At 41.3% G+C, this 21,308-nt stretch overlaps 1 protein-coding gene across 1 annotated transcript; it reads left to right on the top strand.

Annotated features, from left to right (window-relative positions):
• Positions 1 to 18,320: 18,320 nt before the first annotated feature.
• On the top strand, positions 18,321 to 20,455 carry pde6gb (phosphodiesterase 6G, cGMP-specific, rod, gamma, paralog b). The gene is made up of 3 exons (XM_068004494.1): positions 18,321 to 18,526; positions 19,483 to 19,523; positions 20,379 to 20,455. Exons 1-3 carry the CDS (start codon positions 18,321 to 18,323, stop codon positions 20,453 to 20,455), a joined length of 324 nt encoding a protein of 107 aa, XP_067860595.1.
• Positions 20,456 to 21,308: the final 853 nt, after the last annotated feature.

Below are 21,308 nucleotides of genomic sequence, written 5' to 3' on the forward strand. Positions count from 1 at the left end.
CGAAGCAGAATTCTGTAAAATCGTCCCTAATAAGTTGATAACAACAATGCAAACTTGCATTTACATTGTAACTTTACCATAGAAAAATGTCCCAAGGTTCTTCACAGAGGTGTAAAGAAAACTAAACACCAACTTAAAGGAGAGATTTAAGGGGTGACCAAAAGGTCGGTCACAGTGATGGGTTTTAAGAAGGATCTTGAAGGAGGAGAGGCGGAGAGGTTCAGGCAGGTAATTCAGGCAGCAATAAGAAAAATCTGACAATAGTAACAAATGGTATGGGCACAAAGCTAACACTTCAATGAAAAAACTTAGTAAGGGGTAAACACTGAATAATGCGTGTAATATGTAAAAATTAAAGGTATGTTAAAATCGCTCATTTTTAGGGGCCATTTTCTGCTTTGGCCTCCATGTGCACGCTGGAAGAACATTTTGGGAAATTGCGGATTCCCCAACCCACAATTTTCCGGCCATTTAAAATCACAGCGCAATTTTCTGTTACGTGCTCTCAGCGTGTGGCAGGAGCATTGAGTCGGAAAATTTCCTCAGAGCTCTGGGTTCAAATTGCAGATAAACTGCTCGAGCTTCACCCTCATGGTTTGTGTCACAGTCCTCGCCCTTCAGTGTGATATTCTGCACCCTTCACTAGCACACGCACTCTTACAAGAGCAAATGAGGAAGAATAGAGGTTAGAGGAAGTAGAAAGCTACTTTCCTGTGACATATTTCAGAAAGAAAAGGGAATTTGAAACACAGAAAGCTATGTGTCAGAATATAAAGGGCCTCAAATATTGTTTTAATAACTATCATTTTGTATAGGTGAGAAAGGGATCAGTGGGCCAGTGCACTGGTGCCTAGAGGCAGAAATACAATTGCGGGATAAGATGTACCTTATAGAATATGACTTAGCAAGAGCTGATGATGCTTAGGACTTAACCACATTCTCGTTTGGACATGAAAAACTTTTATTTTAATGTTTTTGACTGAATTTGATATTTTTATATAAAATATTACCGGGAGTGCTTTCTCAAAATAAACTGTCTGGAAGTCTGAGACCTCCACATATTGGTTTCCAAACAGACTGTAGCCCTCAATATTACGACATGGGCTCACATTTGTTTCTGACCTCAACAATCGTGCAACACTCCCAGTGGAGAGTGGAGTCCCACAGGAAGATATTGAAAATTGGTGGGTTGAAAAGCACAATTCTTTTTGATGGGTAAGATTGTACATGCATGAATCTTCTAGTTAGGTCAGAAGGCTGGACCTCAGATAGGAGTGACAGCACCTTCCCAAGATTTTACATACATTTTATAAATGACAATGTCTTGGGCAAAATGGGAAGACTCATATGTGTGCAAGGACATCATCACTACTGCCAATAGCATAAGGTCCAAGAGCAAAGCTGGCAGTGTCATCCCACTATGGTTTAAGAAGGAGGCCCACCACCACCCTCTCAGAGCAATGAGGGATGAGCACTGAATGTGGCCTTACCAATGTCACCTACATCCCAAGCACCAATAAAGAAAAATTTGGCCACAGATATTTTTTCCTCATTTTCTCCTCTCCTTGTTTGAAGGTGCTGACTCTTGATGGGAATGTTTCAATGGGCACCAGTAGCCCCCTGGTATATCACAAAGTGGCCATTCTTCATGCATGTTACTATTCAACTGTGGGGAACGGGGGCGTTGCAGGTGAACATGACCCAACTCCTCCTTATCCAACTCCAACAGTTGTGCACATTCCAACAGTTAGCAATTAGGAGCAGGAGCTCTGGCTCATTTTACCCCATCCTGGTCCAGGATGAACTGTAGCATTCCAACTGCGATCCCTGCTGAGACCAGATCACAGGCTGGGGTTTTTTTGGGGGTTCTTCTCCTCTGTATGGCTCAGGACCAGATCAACTGGTGATCTACCCACTAAGCCATTGGTAGTGAAAGTAAAGAAATATCAATCCAAATATTTTTTTCTCAACCAGCGAGTTAATTGTCAGGTGACATTTTCTTTTCTATTCATAATTCACAGACTGTGGCTATTGATTCACCAGTTATTAACGGCTGTAATATTCATTCCCATCTCTAACTGTTAGTAATTTGCCCTCCACACCCCTGGAACATGTAATCTCATCATTAGCACTTGTGTTTAACAAAGTTCCATTACTATATATTACATTAACAAGAGCTGATTAAAGTAACATTAAGCACACACTAGCATAATGGAGACTAATAAGACTGTTGATGGTCTGACCTCTGTTGTGCATAAACCATTTAATTGGATGCTTGACAAGTGAGAAACAAGAACTGCCTTATACATCTTGATCAGTTAAAGTAAAGCTGGTCACTGGCCAATTTCAATTTATTAGCCCTGAAAGTATTCACTACCACAATGTGTTTGCTGCAACAACTTACTTGTTATTGAATTTGAGTGAACAAAATTATTAATTCCAGAGTTGTGTAAGTCAAAGAAATAAAGATTATTCACCTGCCTTAAGGAGTTAAATAATTAGATCAAATCCATCATATGTTAGTGAGATTTTACAACTGAGTGGTTTGCTAGGCCATTTCAGAGGGCAATTAAGAATCAACCACATTGCTGTGGGTGTGGAGTTCCATATAGGCCAGACTGGGTAAGGATGGCAGGTGTCCTTCCCTAAAGGGCATTAGTGAACCAGATGGGTTTTTACAACAATCCGGTAGTTTCATGGCCACCATTACTGATACTCGTATTTTAATTCCAGATTTTATTTAATTAATTAATTGATTGATTGAATTTAAATTCCCCAGCTACTGTGGTGGGATTTGAACTCATGACTCTGGATTATTAGTCCAGTAACATAACCACTATGCTACCGTACCCCCAACCACTATGCTACCGTACTCCAATAACCTGCTCACCAATGCTCAGTTTGGGTTCCGCCAGGACCACTCGGTGCCAGACCTCATTACAGCCTTGGTCCAAACATGGACAAAAGAGCTGAATTCCAGAGGTGAGGTGAGAGTGACTGCCCTTGACATCAAGGCAGCATTTGACCGAGTGTGGCACCAAGGAGCCCGAGTAAAATTGAAGTCAATGGGAATCAGGGGGAAAACTCTCCAGTGGCTGGAGTCATACCTAGCACAAAGGAAGATGGTAGTGGTTGTTGGAGGCCAATCATCTCAGCCCCAGGGCATTGCTGCAGGAGTTCCTCAGGGCAGTGTCCTAGGCCCAACCATCTTCAGCTGCTTCATCAATGACCTTCCCTCCATCATAAGGTCAGAAGTGGGGATGTTCGCTGATGATTGCACAGTGTTCAGTTCCATTTGCAACCCCTCAGATAATGAAGCAGTCCGACCCCACATGCAACAAGACCTGGACAACATCCAGGCTTGGGCTCATAAGTGCCAGGCAATGACCATCTCCAACAAGAGAGGGTCTAACCACCTCCCCTTGACATTCAATGGCATTACCATCGCTCAATCCCCCACCATCAACATCCTAGGGATCACCATTGGCCAGAAACTTAACTGGACTAGCCATATAAATACTGTGGCTATAAGAGCAGGTCAGAGGCTGGGTATTCTGCGGCAAGTGACTCACCTCCTGACACCCCAAAGCCTTTCCACCATCTACAAGGCACAAGTCAAGAGTGTGATGGAATACTCTCCACTTGCTTGGATGAGTGCAGATCCAACAACACTCAAAAAGCTCAACACCATCCAGGACAAAGCAGCCCGCTTGATTGGCACCCCATCCACCACCCTAAACATTCACTCCCTTCACCACCGGCGCACTGTGGCTGCAGTGTGTACCATCCACAGGATGCACTGCAGCAACTCGCCAAGGCTTCTTCGACAGCACCTCCCAAACCCACGACCTCTACCACCTGGAAGGACAAGAGCAGCAGGCACATGGGAACAACATCACCTGCACATTCCCCTCCAAGTCACACACCATCCCAACTTGGAAATATATTGTAAACAATTTTACAACACCAAGTTATAGTCCAGCAATTTTATTTTAAATTCACAAGCTTTCGGAGGCTTCCTCCTTCGTCAGGTGAACGATGTGAAAATGTCACATCGTTCACCTGACGAAGGAGGAAGCCTCCGAAAGCTTGTGAATTTAAAATAAAATTGCTGGACTATAACTTGGTGTTGTAAAATTGTTTACAATTGTCAACCCCAGTCCATCACCGGCATCTCCACATCATGGAAATATATTGCCATTCCTTCATCGTCACTGGATCAAAATCCTGGAACTCCCTTCCTAACAGCATTGTGGGAGAACCTTCACCACACGGACTGCAGCGGTTTAAGAAGGCGGCTCACCACCACCTTCTCAAGGGCAATTAGGGATGGGCAATAAATGCTGGGCTCGCCAGTGACGTCCACATCCCATGAACGGATAAAAAAAAATGTTAGAAGTTAATGTCCTTTTTTTATTCTGTACTTTGGCCCCAAAATTCCATGGGATTAACCCCCAAGGAAATGGAGAAGTCCTGATTCTGCCAGTATGGACTTGCAAGGGGTGGAATTGAGATGCTTGGGTGGGGCCAGAGGTGGAGACTCCCTGAGCTGGGTGTTTGTGGTCCTGGCCGTGGATGGGAACACAGTGATTCTGTAGTGGCTGGTGTGTCAAATAAGATTAGGAGTTTTGCCTTCACATGTGCTCATATGGCCAGGCCAGGAAAGTGGTCTGGACCCTGAAAAGGAAATTATTTTTAAAAAACCTTAATCGGTCGCCTTACTTTGGCCAATATGAGCTGTGGCAGAATCAGGGGGTGGCCTCCCCCACAGGCTGTTCCAGTTTCAAGGTGCATGAAGCAGGCAGGAGCATAAAGAAACATCCCAAGTGGCACTTGTATCCGCCTGCTATTGACCCCATAAATTCCAGTGGGGTTCGGTGTTTGAGGGCACTGGCGGGCATGATCTGAGCATAACTGCCAGGATCGTGTTGGTGGAATTTCAGAGCCTCTACGTTCTTCAAGAGCAGGTTATTAAATTAGCCTTCAATCTCGGTATTTCTGATGCAAACCTCTCTTCACAGTCAGGGCTGAGTCTCCTCAGGTTGCTTGTGCTAGTCTCCCTGATGTCTCAACTCTCATTTCTTAAGAATTAAACTAGCATCAGTGAGGAGATGCTGAATGATCGAATGAATAAACATAACCAATAATCAATACTGCATCAAGATGTCAATCAGGTTCCTAGCTCAAAATGATTCTAATGAGTGGCCTGATCAACCAAAGAAAGATACGTTGCAGCCCAACAGCAATCATTATTGGGTCAATGTGGCACCAGAGTTGATGTCATTGTGGAACTCATTCCTGGTCCTGTTAATCCATCACATTCACTGCTTGATGAAACTTCTACCATAAACTCATATTACATAATTCACAACCAAATCAATACATTTAACTATACAGTTACCTCTGCTGTGTTTGAAAATCAGAAACATTTCCATCTTCAGTCCTGACCCTCTCCAAAGCCTGGGGTTTGCTTGGCCATGCTTTTCCCCCCTTTACATTGTGATCTCTTGCACGTTCATGGCCTTTGGTCTCACCATCCAAGCACGTGCAATTGGACTGCATATTCCATTGATTGTTTTTTGCTTTTGTGTTGCTGCATAATTTTATTTTTCTTTGATTTGTTTCGACCCTTTTTTGTTATTTGTGTAAATAAAACTTATTTAGTTTCAGAAGCATTCTTTCTTTTCTCCAGAAGTGATGTTACATTTAATGTTCAGAGGCTCGTCCCCTCTCCCCCTACATCTATACTCTACTCTCAGCTATTAATGCATGCTGCCAGAATGTCAAAAGCAGTAATTCTACCTAGTCCCCACCTTGTTTGACATACTGGGGTTGATTTTATTGTAAAAGCAGGGCTCTTTGTAAATCTGCATTATAAAATGTTTTGTGATAGTATAAATGTAGCGCTCCTATTTGCTTTTAGTTGTTCCAATAGCAGAAGGCAGCCGTGACAGCCTGCCACTATGCACAATTGTGAGAGATTGCCTCTAAAACCTGAACCAATGGCACTAGGTGAGTACCCCAACCTAATCATAATAAACAAGAGAAGCCACCAGTTTCTTCTCTCCATTCACTACATGCTCTGCTACTGCCCTTGAGTTTATTGGTCACTGACCTGTGCCCACTTCCACCCTCCAAGCCACACACTGATGGTGAGCAATGCCACAGGAGATCAACTAGTATTTTGTAAATAAGTTGAAAGGGAAAACGTTCTTACTGCCTTAGTAGGTAGGTGCAAAAAGGTGAGACAGTCAGCTTTCCCTTTTATAAATGCATCTTCTCCGACTAATCATGGGCCCAAACTGATGGCTGTTGTCAAGAAGCCTGACTCCCAGGTCATATCAATCGAAACTAGGTCTGTAGTCAGAAGTGACAAGTGGCCACAACAAGGAAAAGAAACAAGATCGTGGACAAAAAATAATTCAAGAAAATGAAAAGGTATTTGGGATGAAATAATTTCTTGGCTTGAAGCAATTCTATTTGTGAAACGTCATATCAAAATAGATGTACAGCAGTACAATAACATTAAACTGGTTTAGTCAATGACAGAGCGTATTAATCTACTGGATTTGATTTACGCAACCTATCATTTTTAATTAATTCCAATTATCAAGAACTGTAGTTTCAATCAGGCTTCACCAAGCTTACAACACTGGTAATTACCTTGCTGAAAGAAGATTAGTTGGAATTAAGCTCTCTGGCCACGTGTTTTGATTCTTTATGGGTGCAGAAACATAGCAAACTGCAAGGCACCTTAAGTGTTATATACAGTAATCAGTTTACTGGTTTACGGTAATTATAAAATCCTACTGTCCATTGAGAAAATAATAATTTTGCAAGTTCTGCTATTGGAGCATCAACATTTTTCCCCTTCATTTTTGTACCTCCAACATATAAGCCCATTCTATTTTTATATTGTTGGCAACATGGGGGCTGATTTTTTTGCATGGATGCTCTTGGTGGAAAATCATGTGGAGCATGCTCACAATTTCCCAATACGAGCTGGTGGGAGCAACAGAAGGAGAAATGTGTTGATAAGCTGTGATGCTTTTTAAGTGTACAAAACTCAAAGGACAATCTGATGACATAGTTTGGGGGGGATTCTCCTCAGGGTGAAGTTCCGACAGGGTGGAATTTCCGCCCACCCTTCCATATTCCCCCCCCGCCCCCAGCTCTGATCTATTTTCCTGGGTCAAGGCTCGTTACATCAGAAGGGAGCCTGCCACAGTGAGTGAGGAAACTCTGGTGCTGCTGCAGCACAGGTGACCCTACAGCACCAGAAGAAATGGCAAAAGACCTTAAAGGAGCCAACGAGCACTGAAAATCGGAAGGAGAGCTTTCATTGAAGACCTCAGCCGAGACCGAGGCCTTCAGCAGATAAGTGTCTTGGGCCAACTGGACGGAGAGGAGATCGCTACAAGGCCGTCACCCTCCTTTTGGGGAACTCGGGGACTTTACCGCTGCTTCCCAGATTTACAGGGGCAGAAAGGACCTGGGCCCCACCGCCGCTTGCATGCAGTGGGCAAGGAAGGGCCGGGCAGTGGCGGTTCAGATGGGGGTGGAGGGAGGGAAGTCTTGGTCTAGGCAGCGAGGCAGTGCTAGGCCTTACCACCCAAATTTTCTGAATTCTCCACTGTGGTCTTGCCTGATTTCGGGCAAGGATCGCAGAGGAGAACTTCCCCCCGGTGTGTATGTATGCACCAAAAAAAAAACAGGCCCTGAGCAGCTGTCCTTGCAGTCAACTGACCACCAATCATCCTCCTCTGACTGGGGAAAGTGCGATGAGCTGGACAGGGCTGGCAATTTCTTCCTGACCTATATCGACAATGTTCCACTGTTAGCTGATGGAAAGAGGATTTAACTGAGCTGAGACAAGCTACGTCAATGTTCCCTCCACGGAAATAGATCTTTGTGGTGCACTTCTACCCTTTGGTCTGACTGGAGACTGGTAAAAATTTGCTACACTAATGTAAGTATATTTGAACCATCTTAAACCTTTGGCATGTTAGCATCAAGTAGTTAAATACAGCTTCAGAAAAGTAGATAAATAAAAGGCATTCAAGTAAACTAGTTGAAAATCAGAATAAAAACATACACACAACTTTATTGACTGTCTCTGTTTTCTGAGAAAATAAAATTTGAACCAAGGAGAAAGTTTCCCACTGTGCACTGTGTGTAATGGAATCATAAGTCAATTTATAGAGAAAGAGTTTATTTTATTACATCTAACACACAGAGAAAGTCGTCCCTCAGGCTGTTGTATTGCAACATGAATATTTTTGAAGGCAGTTCAGTACCAATAAAATTCAGTGTTACAATATTACCACTGAAGAATAACTGAACTACCTGAGACTTACACAAGTTTTATTTTTCCATCAGGAATGACCTGTCTGAGGCCTCTGTTTGCAGCTCTTTTCTGTGATTCATTCAAGTTTGCATTGCAGAAAATGTGCAGAATGTTATTCTTTCAGCAGTCACGGTTTCCAGAAAGTTCAATCACATGGAAAAGGAATATTGTTGCAAATAACAACACTGAACTGACAGGTTTGGGTGTATTTTCAGCCTTGTGCTGTGCATGCTTTACTGAAATCACTGCTGTTGTTATTGTTTATTGATGAAAATGAGGCACAGATCAACCATTGAACAGTTAGGTGTCACAATTTCTAGCACTAGGGCCAATTATTTGGCTATGACCACATTAACTAGTCCCAAAAAGATTGCAAGAAAATTAAATAGAAAATCTGACAAAAAGACTATTCAGTCTTCCAGGCAAAGTAATCCAAGGTGAGACAACATGGTACACAGTACGGGTGTCCTGTGTATGGCATTTTAAAATTTCCTATTCAAAGACATGTCATTTTGGGCAGAGCACCTTACAGCCACATATGTGGAAAATCTATAATTTACCTGGTCATGTTTGACCTATTATTGTTGTTATACATTCTGAAAGAGTAAGATATCAGTATGTGTTCATCTGGCCAAAGTACCATCCCTCTGAGATTCACAATATGACACTGCTGCCTAGATTGATTTCAAATACATCCCTACAGACATTTGAAAAGAGCCAGACCAATAAAGATCATTGTTCGTCCAACCATTGTGTTTAGTAGGAAGGGCACAACTTCCAGCAACATTGGACTCAACATCTCCCTTTGTTTGATCAATTGTTCCACCCAATAATGGCCTGGATGTTCTTCTACATAGGAAGGTAAGCATCAGGCAAAGCACCCATTAGGTGGGGGAAGAGGAAGAAGGTTGGTAATCTCTTGCAGCCTGCTGTCACCTGTGCAACTAGGCAATAATTGGAGTAGAGTTCAGTAGCTTTGAAGCGTGGCAATTGCAGATAATGAGCGGCTATGGGTGGCTCCTGTCATTTATTTTTCCATTAAGTGCCATTGTGCAGATTTACAGGGGATGAAATTGGTCTTTGCCAGTGTGTGAAACTGGCTCACAGTGGTTCAGCAGCCCATTTTACATCGCAACCGATTTTCTTTTCCATGTTTTTGTCGTAAAAACCCAATTGGTTCACTAATGTCGTGTTGGGAAGAAAACCTGCCATCCGAACCTGGTCTGGCCTATATATGATTCCAGTTCCACACCAACCTGGTTGACTCTTTGAAGTGGCCTGGCAAGCCACTCAATAATATCAAACTGCTACTACAGCAGTTGAAGAAGCAACTAGGGATGGGCAATATACGACGACCTTGCCAGCGATGCCCACATCCCGAGAATGATTTTAAAAAAAGACACCAATCCCGCTACTCCTTGGTTAGCCTATCAAGAAATGTACTTCAGAAATGCCAATCTGTTATTCATCCTTCACCCACCCCCTCTCAAAACTCAACTCCGAGAGGAAGTGTAACTGGGAATGCCACCGAGGACTAAAATCTAAACTGAAGTTTTCAGTTGAGAGTCTAGTGCTTCAATATTACACAGACCTCTCTCATCTGGAGTTGGACTCACTCAGTTTGGTTTAAAAATCTAGCCTAGCCTGATGTATGTCACTGTTTATAAAATAAGCTTTGTTCCATATCTTTAAATGAGTCTACAATCTGATTTCAAGCTTTTTGATAGTAATTCTCACCCTTATTAGTTTCCTAGTATTGACAGCTCTGCTATTATAACTATTGAACTGTTCATCTACATATTTTTACTATATTTTGTTAAAAGAAATGAAATTTTTTTGTGATTGTATTTTATTTAAAAAGCAAAAATAAAATTGCATAAATTATTCCACATTCTATATTTCAGAAACAAACTGAAAGGCCTTTTCAGTTAGGTTTTGCTCTGCAATACAAAGCACTAAAAGGTGCCATCTAAGTCGAGGCTCAGCTTATGTTCTTCATATCAGCTTTTTATGCCAACAATTTTAAGCATCTGTTTGACAATGACGTTGTGAGTGTTCTTAAACTACAATTTACTAGCAATGGGTGTACAGGCAGGAAGTGAATGGGTGACCACCAGGCAGAGTAAGAGGTGCAGGCAGGTAGTGCAGGGGTCCCCTGTGGCCATCCCCCTCTCAAACAGATATACCGTTTTGGATACTGTTGTGGGAGATGGCTCACCAGGGGAAGGTGACAGCGGCCAGGTTCATGGCACCGTGGCTGGCTCTGCTGCACAGGAGGGCAGGAAAAAGAGTGGCAGAGCTATAGTGATAGGGGACTCGATTGTAAAGGGAATAGACAGGTGTTTCTGCGGACGCAACCGAGACTCCAGGATGGTATGTTGCCTCCCTGGTGCAAGGGTCAGGGATGTCTCGGAGCGGCTGCAGGACATTCTGGAGGGGGAGGGTGAACAGCCAGTTGTCGTGGTGCATATAGGTACCAACGATATAAGTAAAAAACGGGATGAGGTCCTACAAGCTGAATTTAGGGAGTTAGGATTTAAACTAAAAAGTAGGACCTCAAAGGTAGTAATCTCAGGATTGCTACCAGTGCCACGGGCTAGTCAGAGAAGGAATGACAGGATAGCTAGGATGAATATGTGGCTTGAGAGATGGTGCAAGAGGGAGGGATTCAAATTTCTGGGACATTGGAACTGGTTCTGGGGGAGGTGGGACCAGTACAAATTGGATGGTCTGCATCTGGGCAGGACTGGAACCAATGTCCTAGGGGGAGTGTTTGCTAGTGCTGTTGGGGAGGGTTTAAACTAAAGTGGCAGGGGGATGGGAACCGATGCAGGAAGTCAGTGGGAAGTAAAGTGGTGACAGAAACAAAAGGCAGTAAGGGAGAGTGTACAAAACATGACCGGACAGATGGTCTGAGAAAGCAGGACAAAGACCAAGGGAAGTCTAGATTAAACTGCATTTATTTCAATGCAAGAAGTCTGATGGGCAAGGTAGATGAACTCAGGGCATGGATGGGTACATGGGACTGGGATGTTATAGCTATTACTGAAACATTGCTAAGGGAGGGGCAGGACTGGCAGCTCAATGTTCCAGGGTACAGATGCTATAGGAAAGATAGAGCAGGAGGTAAGAGAGGAGGGGGAGTTGCATTCTTGATTAGGGAGAACATCACGGCAGTAGTGAGAGAAGATATATCCGAGGGTTCGCCCACGGAGTCTATATGGGTAGAATTGAAAAATAAGAAGGGAGAGATCACTTTGATAGGATTGTACTACAGACCCCCAAATAGTCAATGGGAAATTGAGGAGCAAATATGTAAGGAGATTACAGACAGCTGCAAAAAAAATAGGGTGGTAATAGTGGGGGACTTTAACTTTCCCAACATTGACTGGGACAGCCATAGCATTAGGGGCTTGGATGGAGAGAAATTTGTTGAGTGTATTCAGGAGGAATTTCTCATTCAGTATGTGGATGGCCCGACTAGAGAGGGGGCAAAACTTGACCTCCTCTTGGGAAATAAGGAAGGGCAGGTGACAGAAGTGTTAGTGAGGGATCACTTTGGGACCAGTGATCATAATTCCATTAGTTTTAAGATAGCTATGGAGAATGATAGGTCTGGCCCAAAAGTTAAAATTCTAAATTGGGGAAAGGCCAATTTTGATGGTATTAGACAGGAACTTTCAGAAGTTGATTGGGAGAGTCTGTTGGCAGGCAAAGGGAAGTCTGGTAAGTGGGAGGCCTTCAAAAGTGTGTTAACCAGGGTTCAGGGTAAGCACATTCCTTATAAAGTGAAGGGCAAGGCTGAGATTGAGAAAGAAGAAGGAGGCATATGACATGCATAGGCAGCTGGGATCAAGTGGATCCCTTGAAGAGTATAGTGATTGCCGGAGTAGAGTTAAGAGAGAAATCAGGAGGGCAAAAAGGGGACATGAGATTGCTTTGGCAGATAAGGCAAAGGTGAATCCAAAGAGCTTCTACAAATACATAAAGGGCAAAAGAGTAACTAGGGAGAGAGTAGGGCCTCTGAAGGATCAACAAGGTCATCTATGTGCGGAACCACAAGAGATGGGTGAGATCCTAAATGAATATTTCACATCGGTATTTACGGTTGAGAAAGGCATGGATGTTAGGGAACTTGGGGAAATAAATAGTGATGTCTTGAGGAGTGTACATATTACAGAGAGGGAGGTGCTGGAAGTCTTAATGCGCATCAAGGTAGATAAATCTCCGGGACCTGATGAAATGTATCCCAGGACGTTATGGGAGGTTAGGGAGGAAATTGCGGGTCCCCTAGCAGAGATATTTGAATCATCGACAGCTACAGGTGAGGCGCCTGAAGATTGGAGGGTAGCAAATGTTGTGCCTTTGTTTAAGAAGGGCGGCAGGGAAAAGCCTGGGAACTACAGACCGGTGAGCCTGACATCTGTAGTGGGTAAGTTGTTAGAGGGTATTCTGAGAGACAGGATCAACGGGCATTTGGAAAGGCAGGGACTGATTAGGAACAGTCAGCTTGGTTTTGTGAGAGGAAAATCATGTCTCACAAATTTGATTGAGTTTTTTGAAGGGGTAACCAAGAAGATAGATGAGGGCTGTGCAGTAGACGTGGTCTACATGGACTTTAGCAAAGCCTTTGACAAGGTACCGCATGGTAGGTTGTTACATAAGGTTAAATCTCACGGGATCCAAGGTGAGGTAGCCAATTGGATACAACATTGGCTTGACGACAGAAGACAGAGGGTGGGTGTAGAGGGTTGTTTTTCAAACTGGAGGCCTGTGACCAGCGGTGTGCCTCAGGGATCGGTGCTGGGTCTGCTGTTATTTGTTATTTATATTAATGATTTGGATGAGAATTTAGGAGGCATGGTTAGTAAGTTTGCAGATGACACCAAGATTGGTGGCATTGTGGACAGTGAAGAAGGTTATCTAGGATTGCAACGGGATCTTGATAAATTGGGCCAGTGGGCCGATGAATGACAGATGGAGTTTAATTTAGATAAACGTGAGGTGATGCATTTTGGGAGATCGAATCGGGCCAGGACCTACTCCGTTAATGGTAGGGCGTTGGGGAGAGTTATAGAACAAAGAGATCTAGGAGTACAGGTTCATAGCTCCTTGAAAGTGGAGTCACAGGTGGATAGGGTGGTGAAGAAGGCATTCAGCATGCTTGGTTTCATTGGTCAGAACATTGAATCCAGGAGTTGGGATGTCTTGTTGAAGTTGTACAAGACATTAGTTAGGCCACACTTGGAATACTGTGTACAGTTCTGGTCACCCTATTATAGAAAGGATATTATTAAACTAGAAAGAGTGCAGAAAAGATTTACTAGGATGCTACCGGGACTTGATGGTTTGACTTATAGGGAGAGGTTGGATAGACTGAGACTTTTTTCCCTGGAGAGTAGGAGGTTTAGGGGTGATCTTATAGAAGTCTATAAAATAATGAGGGGCATAGATAAGGTAGATAGTCAAAATCTTTTCCCAAAGGTAGGGGAGTCTATAACAAGAGGGCATAGATTTAAGGTGAGAGGGGAGAGATACAAAAGGGTCCAGAGGGGCAATTTTTTCACTCAAAGGGTGGTGAGTGTCTGGAACGAGCTGCCAGAGGCAGTAGTAGAGGCGGGTACAATTTTGTCTTTTAAAAAGCATTTGGACAGTTACATGGGTAAGATGGGTATAGAGGGATATGGGCCAAGTGCAGGCAACTGGGACTAGCTTAGTGGTATAAACTGGGCGACATGGACATGTTGGGCCGAAGGGCCTGTTTCCATGTTGTAAACTTCTATGATTCTAATGATATAAGACATACATAGGTTTAAAGCAATACATAGGTTTAAAACAATACTAGCAATGATATAAGACATACATAGGTTTGCCTAAACGTACAACCTTAATTGCTGTGCCAGAGAGAAGGTGATCAGTCTTCCTCCTATCAGTACTCACGTCACAGAGTTTTGAGAATTCTAACTAACTGGGGTCTTTGGCTATTCTTATGTTGGGTTTATACATCATCCCCACCCCCCTTTCATCTTATTTAGTGTGCTTGTGTGACACCATCATTTTCAATATAGAGATGTTGTCCCTAATTCTTCTCTCATTCACCAGACAATGGATGCGGACAACCACAAGGCCATTTCATCACAAGATGTTTCAGACCTTGAAGCTGAAAGCAACAAGTCTGCAGTTTTCCAAAAGCTTTGTTGCAGTTTTAAGTTATAACTACACCCATTAGCCTTTGCTGCCCTCAGTTAGCCTTTTTCCCAAAGCATGCTGGATAATGATACTGGATTACTCTCTCATAGACGTCATCAGGATTAGTATGGGGCATGTGTGATGTCAAAATCCTATTATTCAATGGACCAATAAAAGTTGGTGTCTATGCACTAGAGAACCTAGAACTGCGTAGATAGAAACACAGAAGCAACGACGAGAGCTAGTTAGGGCTCTCGCCTTTCATTGGCGAATGTTCCCCTTTGCCTCCGCATAGTGGTAAGTACCTGGTCTCTTACTTCTCAGCAACACAGTACAAGCCTGTCAAATATATAACACATTTCATACAATTAGGTTGAGTACTAAGATATATGACACTAATTGAAAAAAATGTCCAGAGTTTAAGAATATTTATACTAATTGAGTCAATTAACGATGAAGAAGTGTTAAAAGCATACCTTTGAGTTAATTAAAATCAATATTTGTATAGAAAAGTGCTGGGACAATTATCCAATATAAAAATATTCATTGTCTGAATTGCAAAACTGCACTTTCAAATGACAACTCCCCATACTATTGTATACTTAACAGGCTTCTATTGCAATAAACTAGGAGAAATTATTTGTCTTTGAAAATGTCCGTACTTAAAGGAGGTGTAACCTTGATTGGCTTATACTTATGTTGAGCAGCCCTTAGTGTCAAATCTTATTGGAGTCTATTATGTTTACTTAAAAATGCTTTTATTATTAGAATAAGTTCTACTTACCATGAAATTGTGTTCAATTTTTGCTTTTCTTTGTTTGTTTGATAATTTGCATGTTGCTTATGTAAAGGTCAGAGTGCAAAATACTTATAATTGTTTTTACATTAAAAAATGCCAGAAATTATTTTCTCTGTGGAGATAAGTATTGTACATACTGTAGGGATAATGACATCAGCACATCAAACATTTGTGTGGATCTTAGTCATTCTATTTGTACTTTTTTATGATTAATTATACCAAAATATGGGGAAAATCTTCACACAAATGTTTCATGGTACATGTGTGGTAACTGATCAAATTGATCTAACCCCTAGATAATTAAAACACAGCTCCAATGAAAAGAGAAAAGACAAGTTAATGTTTTGGGATCTGAATATACATATTTAGTGATAATTTCCACTTAACACGTTGAACTGTGGCATATTAAAATCTATTTTATATTCGCAATCAGGCCTATGGGGTGGATTTAAAGTCAGAGCAGACTTCCAGAGGGAACACCGGAATGCAAAAGTCAAATGCAAAATGCTTAGTCACCACAAGAACAACAAAGTCTCAATTAGATTGTGAATGTCAGGTTGTTGGTCCAGTATTCTTAGCGTTTTGACAATTCAGCCCTACTGACTTGTATGTTAATCCTATAAAAACACCATCTCTGGCAAAAGATTTGTAGGTACTGATGTGCCAGTAGAAGGAGCTTCACCCAATGATGCTTTGTGATTTGTTTGGAATATTGTTGTTGCTTGGCTCCTCGAGCCATTGTATTTAAAATGAAAGGAAACATATTTCAGGGCTACGGGGATAGGGCGGAGAAGTGGGACAAGCTGGATTGCTCTTGCATAGAGCCGGCACGGACTCGATGGGCCGAATGGCCTCCTTCCCTGCTGTAACCTTTCTATGATTCTATGAAAATGTAGTATTCAATAAGTCACAGGGCTACTTTGCTTAATCATAGGTTGGATACTTCTAAACAAGAACTTTTTTTCCATTCTAAACCAACGCTTTCTGTCCATAATATAGCAATAGATATTGAAATATTCCCCATTAATGAAGCACCAATTCTGGGAGAATCAGTGACTGGGAGAACATTTTGCTCTTCTTTAAATTGTGTGATGAGATGTTCTACATCCATCTGAACAGGCAGATTGGCCCTTAGTTTAACATCTCATCTGAAAGATGGCACCTCTGACACTGCTGAGCTCTCTCAGTACTACTCTGAAATGTGCCCAATTTCTGGGGCGACTAGGTTTTATACATTGACATGTCCTGTTCCAAAATCTAACACGCTCCTATTGGGTAGGAGACAGCTATTATAAAGCAGATTATAATTTCAATTGAATTTGGTAAAGTATACCAAAGGAATTAGTTGCTTAAACTATTCATTCCTTCACCATCTGTCTGTGATTATGTAGAAACTCTCCATATAGCACTAGTTCACATTGCATCTATTGGTCACTCTTAGAATGTCACACTGATATAAAATGTCACTGAGGCACAAACATAAAGGTACCATTATTCAGAAAAGGATCTTAATCCAAATTAAACATGAATAGGAGAAGGGGTTAAATGTTTGTAAAGGTTGCATAAGCAAAGTAAAGTAAGTAAAGGGTTAATTTAATTATGGATGACGTGGGCCTTTAAGAAAGGTACATCTGGCTACAGTGCCCATATTAATTTGAAATGGTCACTTGACCAGTTCAGCTACTGAAGAACAGGTGGCTAAGTGTCAGGGATTTGTGTAAATAAGCCTCTTACTGATCTGTACTCCTGTATCAGCAAAAACTTAACTCAACTAATTAAAGAAAATGCAGTGTTAGTATGTTAGGGATGATTTGACCTTGAAACCCAATTTCAGGGCTTTCTTCAGTTAAAAGGTGTATTACTGCTGCAGTACTCTTAGGTTTGTTTGAAAACAACTACACTGTTCTAAATGAGAATGTTACAGTCAAAAGCATAAAAACAACGTAAGTTATTCAGTTTACATTTTAAGGGTTTATGTGTACTTTATTTATATCAATTTACAGGAAATAAAACAGTTTTGTTTGACTGCAATTCAAAATGATGCACTGGCATCCAGATTTTTAATTTTTCATTGTTTCTCTTAAAGACTTTAATAAATGTTTTATAAAGTCTTTATACCAGCAAGTAATTTCTCAACATTGTAAACCATAGTGGTTGAATTCTTAAGTATAATTTCCATCTTGCTCACCAAAACATATTTGACTACAATATGTAGCAAGGAAAAGAATTAAACATTTGGACAAAGAACTGAAAGGAGAATTTGACAAAAGCAGCTGTAAACAGTGTGTGATTGTAATTAAAGATCTCATTACAGTGACATAGCCTTCCAACCCTAGAAATGATATTGATCCAGACATCTATTTCAATAACTTTGAGCCTGTGATGAAAGACATGGACTGTATCAGATGAATAGTTGATGTAGTCTAGTTGTGAATGTCTTCAGAAAAGGGCATTACATATGGTTTCACCACTGGATAGTGTGTTTTAGAAATTCATTCTCAAAATATAAATTACAAAAATCTAGCATTGCATTGTGATACCGACGTGTTCTATAATATTAAATTGTGTGATATATTATTTACAACCAATATATTTATTCAGGGTTTTCATCACTGGAATCCTAGAACTCACTGCAATAAAACATTTGTCTTCCTTTAACTACTTTTTCTTTAAAAAACCATTTGAAGGGCAGGGAAGAGCAAAGGGTTAATTCTCTCAACCTTAAATCCTTTGCCATCCCCCTTTCTTCTTGCTGCACTCATTTTCAAATCCTATTACAAGCAGAACTATTGAAAATTAATCCCATTGTACCTGTCCTTGGGCCTCATACCAGGGATTAAGATTAGTCTGAGCAGGGTCGCATTGATTGTTTGATAATCTAGAAGATATGAAACAACCTCCCTATATTTACCATTTTATTAATCGGCAAATGGTTTCTTTTGAAATATAGTACCCTAGTGAAGTGTGGCACAAAAACAATAAATTATGGCGGCAAACCCCCTGGAAATTCAACCAAACTTGAAAGCACAAGAGATGGCTCTCTCTCTAGAACCACCGAAACATGTGGGAGAAATGAAGTCAGCCACAAGGGTAACTGGAGGACCGGCAACTCCTAGAAAAGGACCACCAAAGTTCAAACAGAGGCAAACAAGACAGTTTAAGAGCAAGCCGCCAAAGAAAGGAATACAAGGGTAAGAGCAAGAAAGAATCAATTTAACTAAAGAGGATGTGGCATCAGTAGAGCCATTGCGTAGAGGCATACAGATGGAATGAAGCCAAAACTGAGCTTAGATACTGTATGATGCCTAAAAATATGAACTGCATTGCAAAATAGTTATTTAGATGTTCATATGTAAAATAACAAACCTACAGCATTCTCAGTGCAGAATAAATAACACCAGCAGGCAATTATGACTGTTGCGCTTTTTAATAAGTATGATAGATGTGTAATCACTTCCGATCAAGTATCCTTTCACTGTTACATTAGTTGCCACAGACCTTCCAAATCCTTGCATAGATGCTTTGACATAGGCAGTTGTGTTTCAGTCCAAAGGCCCATGCTGGATTAAGGGAAAGGAGCTGATTAAAGCAAAATGCCAAAAAATTGTTTTAATATGCTCACAATTCCCTCACTAGACCATGTACACACAGATATTACTTCCATTAGAGTATAGCTGGACTAGAATGCAGAACACAACACTATGGAGCGGTGGGACACAAGCTGTAGCTTGCAATTTCTTCATACAATTTGTAGAGCTCTCTTGATGGCTCAAGGGATAAATGCACTACCTGGTGTTTACTAACGCTAAAATCTGGGAAGGTCCCGGGTCTGATCTCCAGTCTCCACTGAGTAAGCTAATCTTAGCTGGGCCATCAACTCAGCCATTAGAGTTGGCCTCAGGGCAACTGCACTAGGGACGGAAAAATCACCCAAGATTCCCACTCCCGATCACTATCCAGTGAATCCTGCTGGAAAGTGCACATGTGTGGACATTGGGTAAGTACAGAATCAGGTTCGACTGTGATGCTTCCCACTGTCAAATAACCTGCTAAAACTGTCTATGCTCATACATGAAGATTGATGTAAGCTTTTGACTCAAAGGATGTTTTTTATGGGTTTTTATGGCTGTTTCCGCCTCTCCCACAGGTTTGGTGATGACATTCCTGGAATGGAAGGATTAGGCACAGGTATGTTGATATTATTTTCATTAACAGTATTGTTCATTATTCTAGGCTCATGTTGCACATTAATATTGAACAAGCAGTTATTTCACAGCATACTGCTGCCACATATAATGCTATTCAACATGAGTCATAGGCTGGCAACAGACTTGTAGTGCAGTCTCACTGTACTGATGAATCACATTTAAAAATTGAAAAAAGGCACATTATGCAAATAGCAAAAACCAACCATAATACTTCAGACAAAAGTGTCATGAATGATGAATATTTGTTAGTCAACCCCTCACTAATTCCATTTGTGATAACCTCTGCTGAGTATTAGTGCTCTTCATTTGAGCTCCTGTGCGCTTTTTTAGCTGTCAATATAAGGGCAGAACGTGTTCGATAATAATTATTTCCTTGCAGACTAACTGAATGGTCTTTTGTACTCTACATTGTAAAGCATTGCCTCTCCATAGTCACCCATTTTGTCAATTACCCAGTTGAAGCTAAACCAAATTTTTCATATTAAGCTACTAAGGCAGTCAAGAAAGGTCTGGTAGGATTGCTTTTTGTTGATAAAATTTAACATATTTAAATTATTCAAGGACACCATTTGCAAGCACTTATTATGACAGCTATGGTGAATATATGCCTTACATAATATGCCTTACAAATATGCCTTACAAATATGCCTTACAAGAATCACACTGAACAGTCAAAGAGAAGCCCATATCTCTGACTCTTACCATTTTCCTGGTTGGAAACCAGGTCTACGTGGGCAAAAAGACTGAGGGAAAATAAAGTATTGAGCACTTAGATGGTAGTGGTAACACTGTGTTTACTGCACTCTGGATTAAATCGTCCTTCCTTGGTTTACAGATATCACTGTCATCTGCCCCTGGGAGGCCTTCAATCACTTGGAACTACACGAACTGGCACAATATGGTATCATCTGAAAGCGGCAACTGTCCCAGAATTCTGTGTGCATTTCTACTTTTCTCATCAGAAGAGTTTCCAGAACCCCACTCCACCACTCCCCCTCCATTTCACCAGTGGCTTCAAAAGCAGAAATGAGGCCAAGCCTCAAGATTGCAGACACTACTGCAAAAAAACATAATAGTGAAAAAAAAGTTTCCTTTTTAAACTCACAATTCCTTTGCAACCTTACTCCACTTAAAACATGAAGGCATTTTCCTTAAATGCACGTCAGAATTCTTGTCTCCTGTCTTCAACAAAGCTGAGCACTTTTCCACTGACCTTTGATACAGTTTCCAAAAATGTTAGCTATAAGCTGTTTGTATCTATGGGCATATTGCACATGTACTAGTATGATTTTTCAAAACACATCTCTATCGAAACATTATGACGGCACATATGCAAATTCATTCTGATTGTTGTGAATCTTTAAGCGTCGAACTTTGTAGGAGAACTATGTTGTGTGGATCTTGCAAATGTGCAAGGTGGAATTGAAAAATCCCCACAATCCGTCACACGTGCCTCCTTCTGAACAGGATACTCACCCAGTACAACGCTGCACTATCGCCAGTATCTACCGAGTTAAAGTACATTTTCTCTCTGACTTTTTGACAGGTTACATTTTTAGGTAGTCAAGCTTTTGACCTTTTTTTTGCCCCTAATATGAACTACTCAGGGATTCTTAGCAATTTTAGGATGCTAAGAGCTGCTTGAAATAAGTGTTTGCTGGAGATTTAAGTGATGTTTGGGTGAATGATTTTATTGTTAAGTGATTACCCTTTATCCAAGTTACCCACATACTTTCTTATTTTATTCATTTTCATCTTTTGTTTC

This window comes from Heptranchias perlo, chromosome 23 (genome assembly GCF_035084215.1).
Source record: "Heptranchias perlo isolate sHepPer1 chromosome 23, sHepPer1.hap1, whole genome shotgun sequence".
NCBI classification, from domain to species: Eukaryota; Metazoa; Chordata; class Chondrichthyes; order Hexanchiformes; family Hexanchidae; genus Heptranchias; species Heptranchias perlo.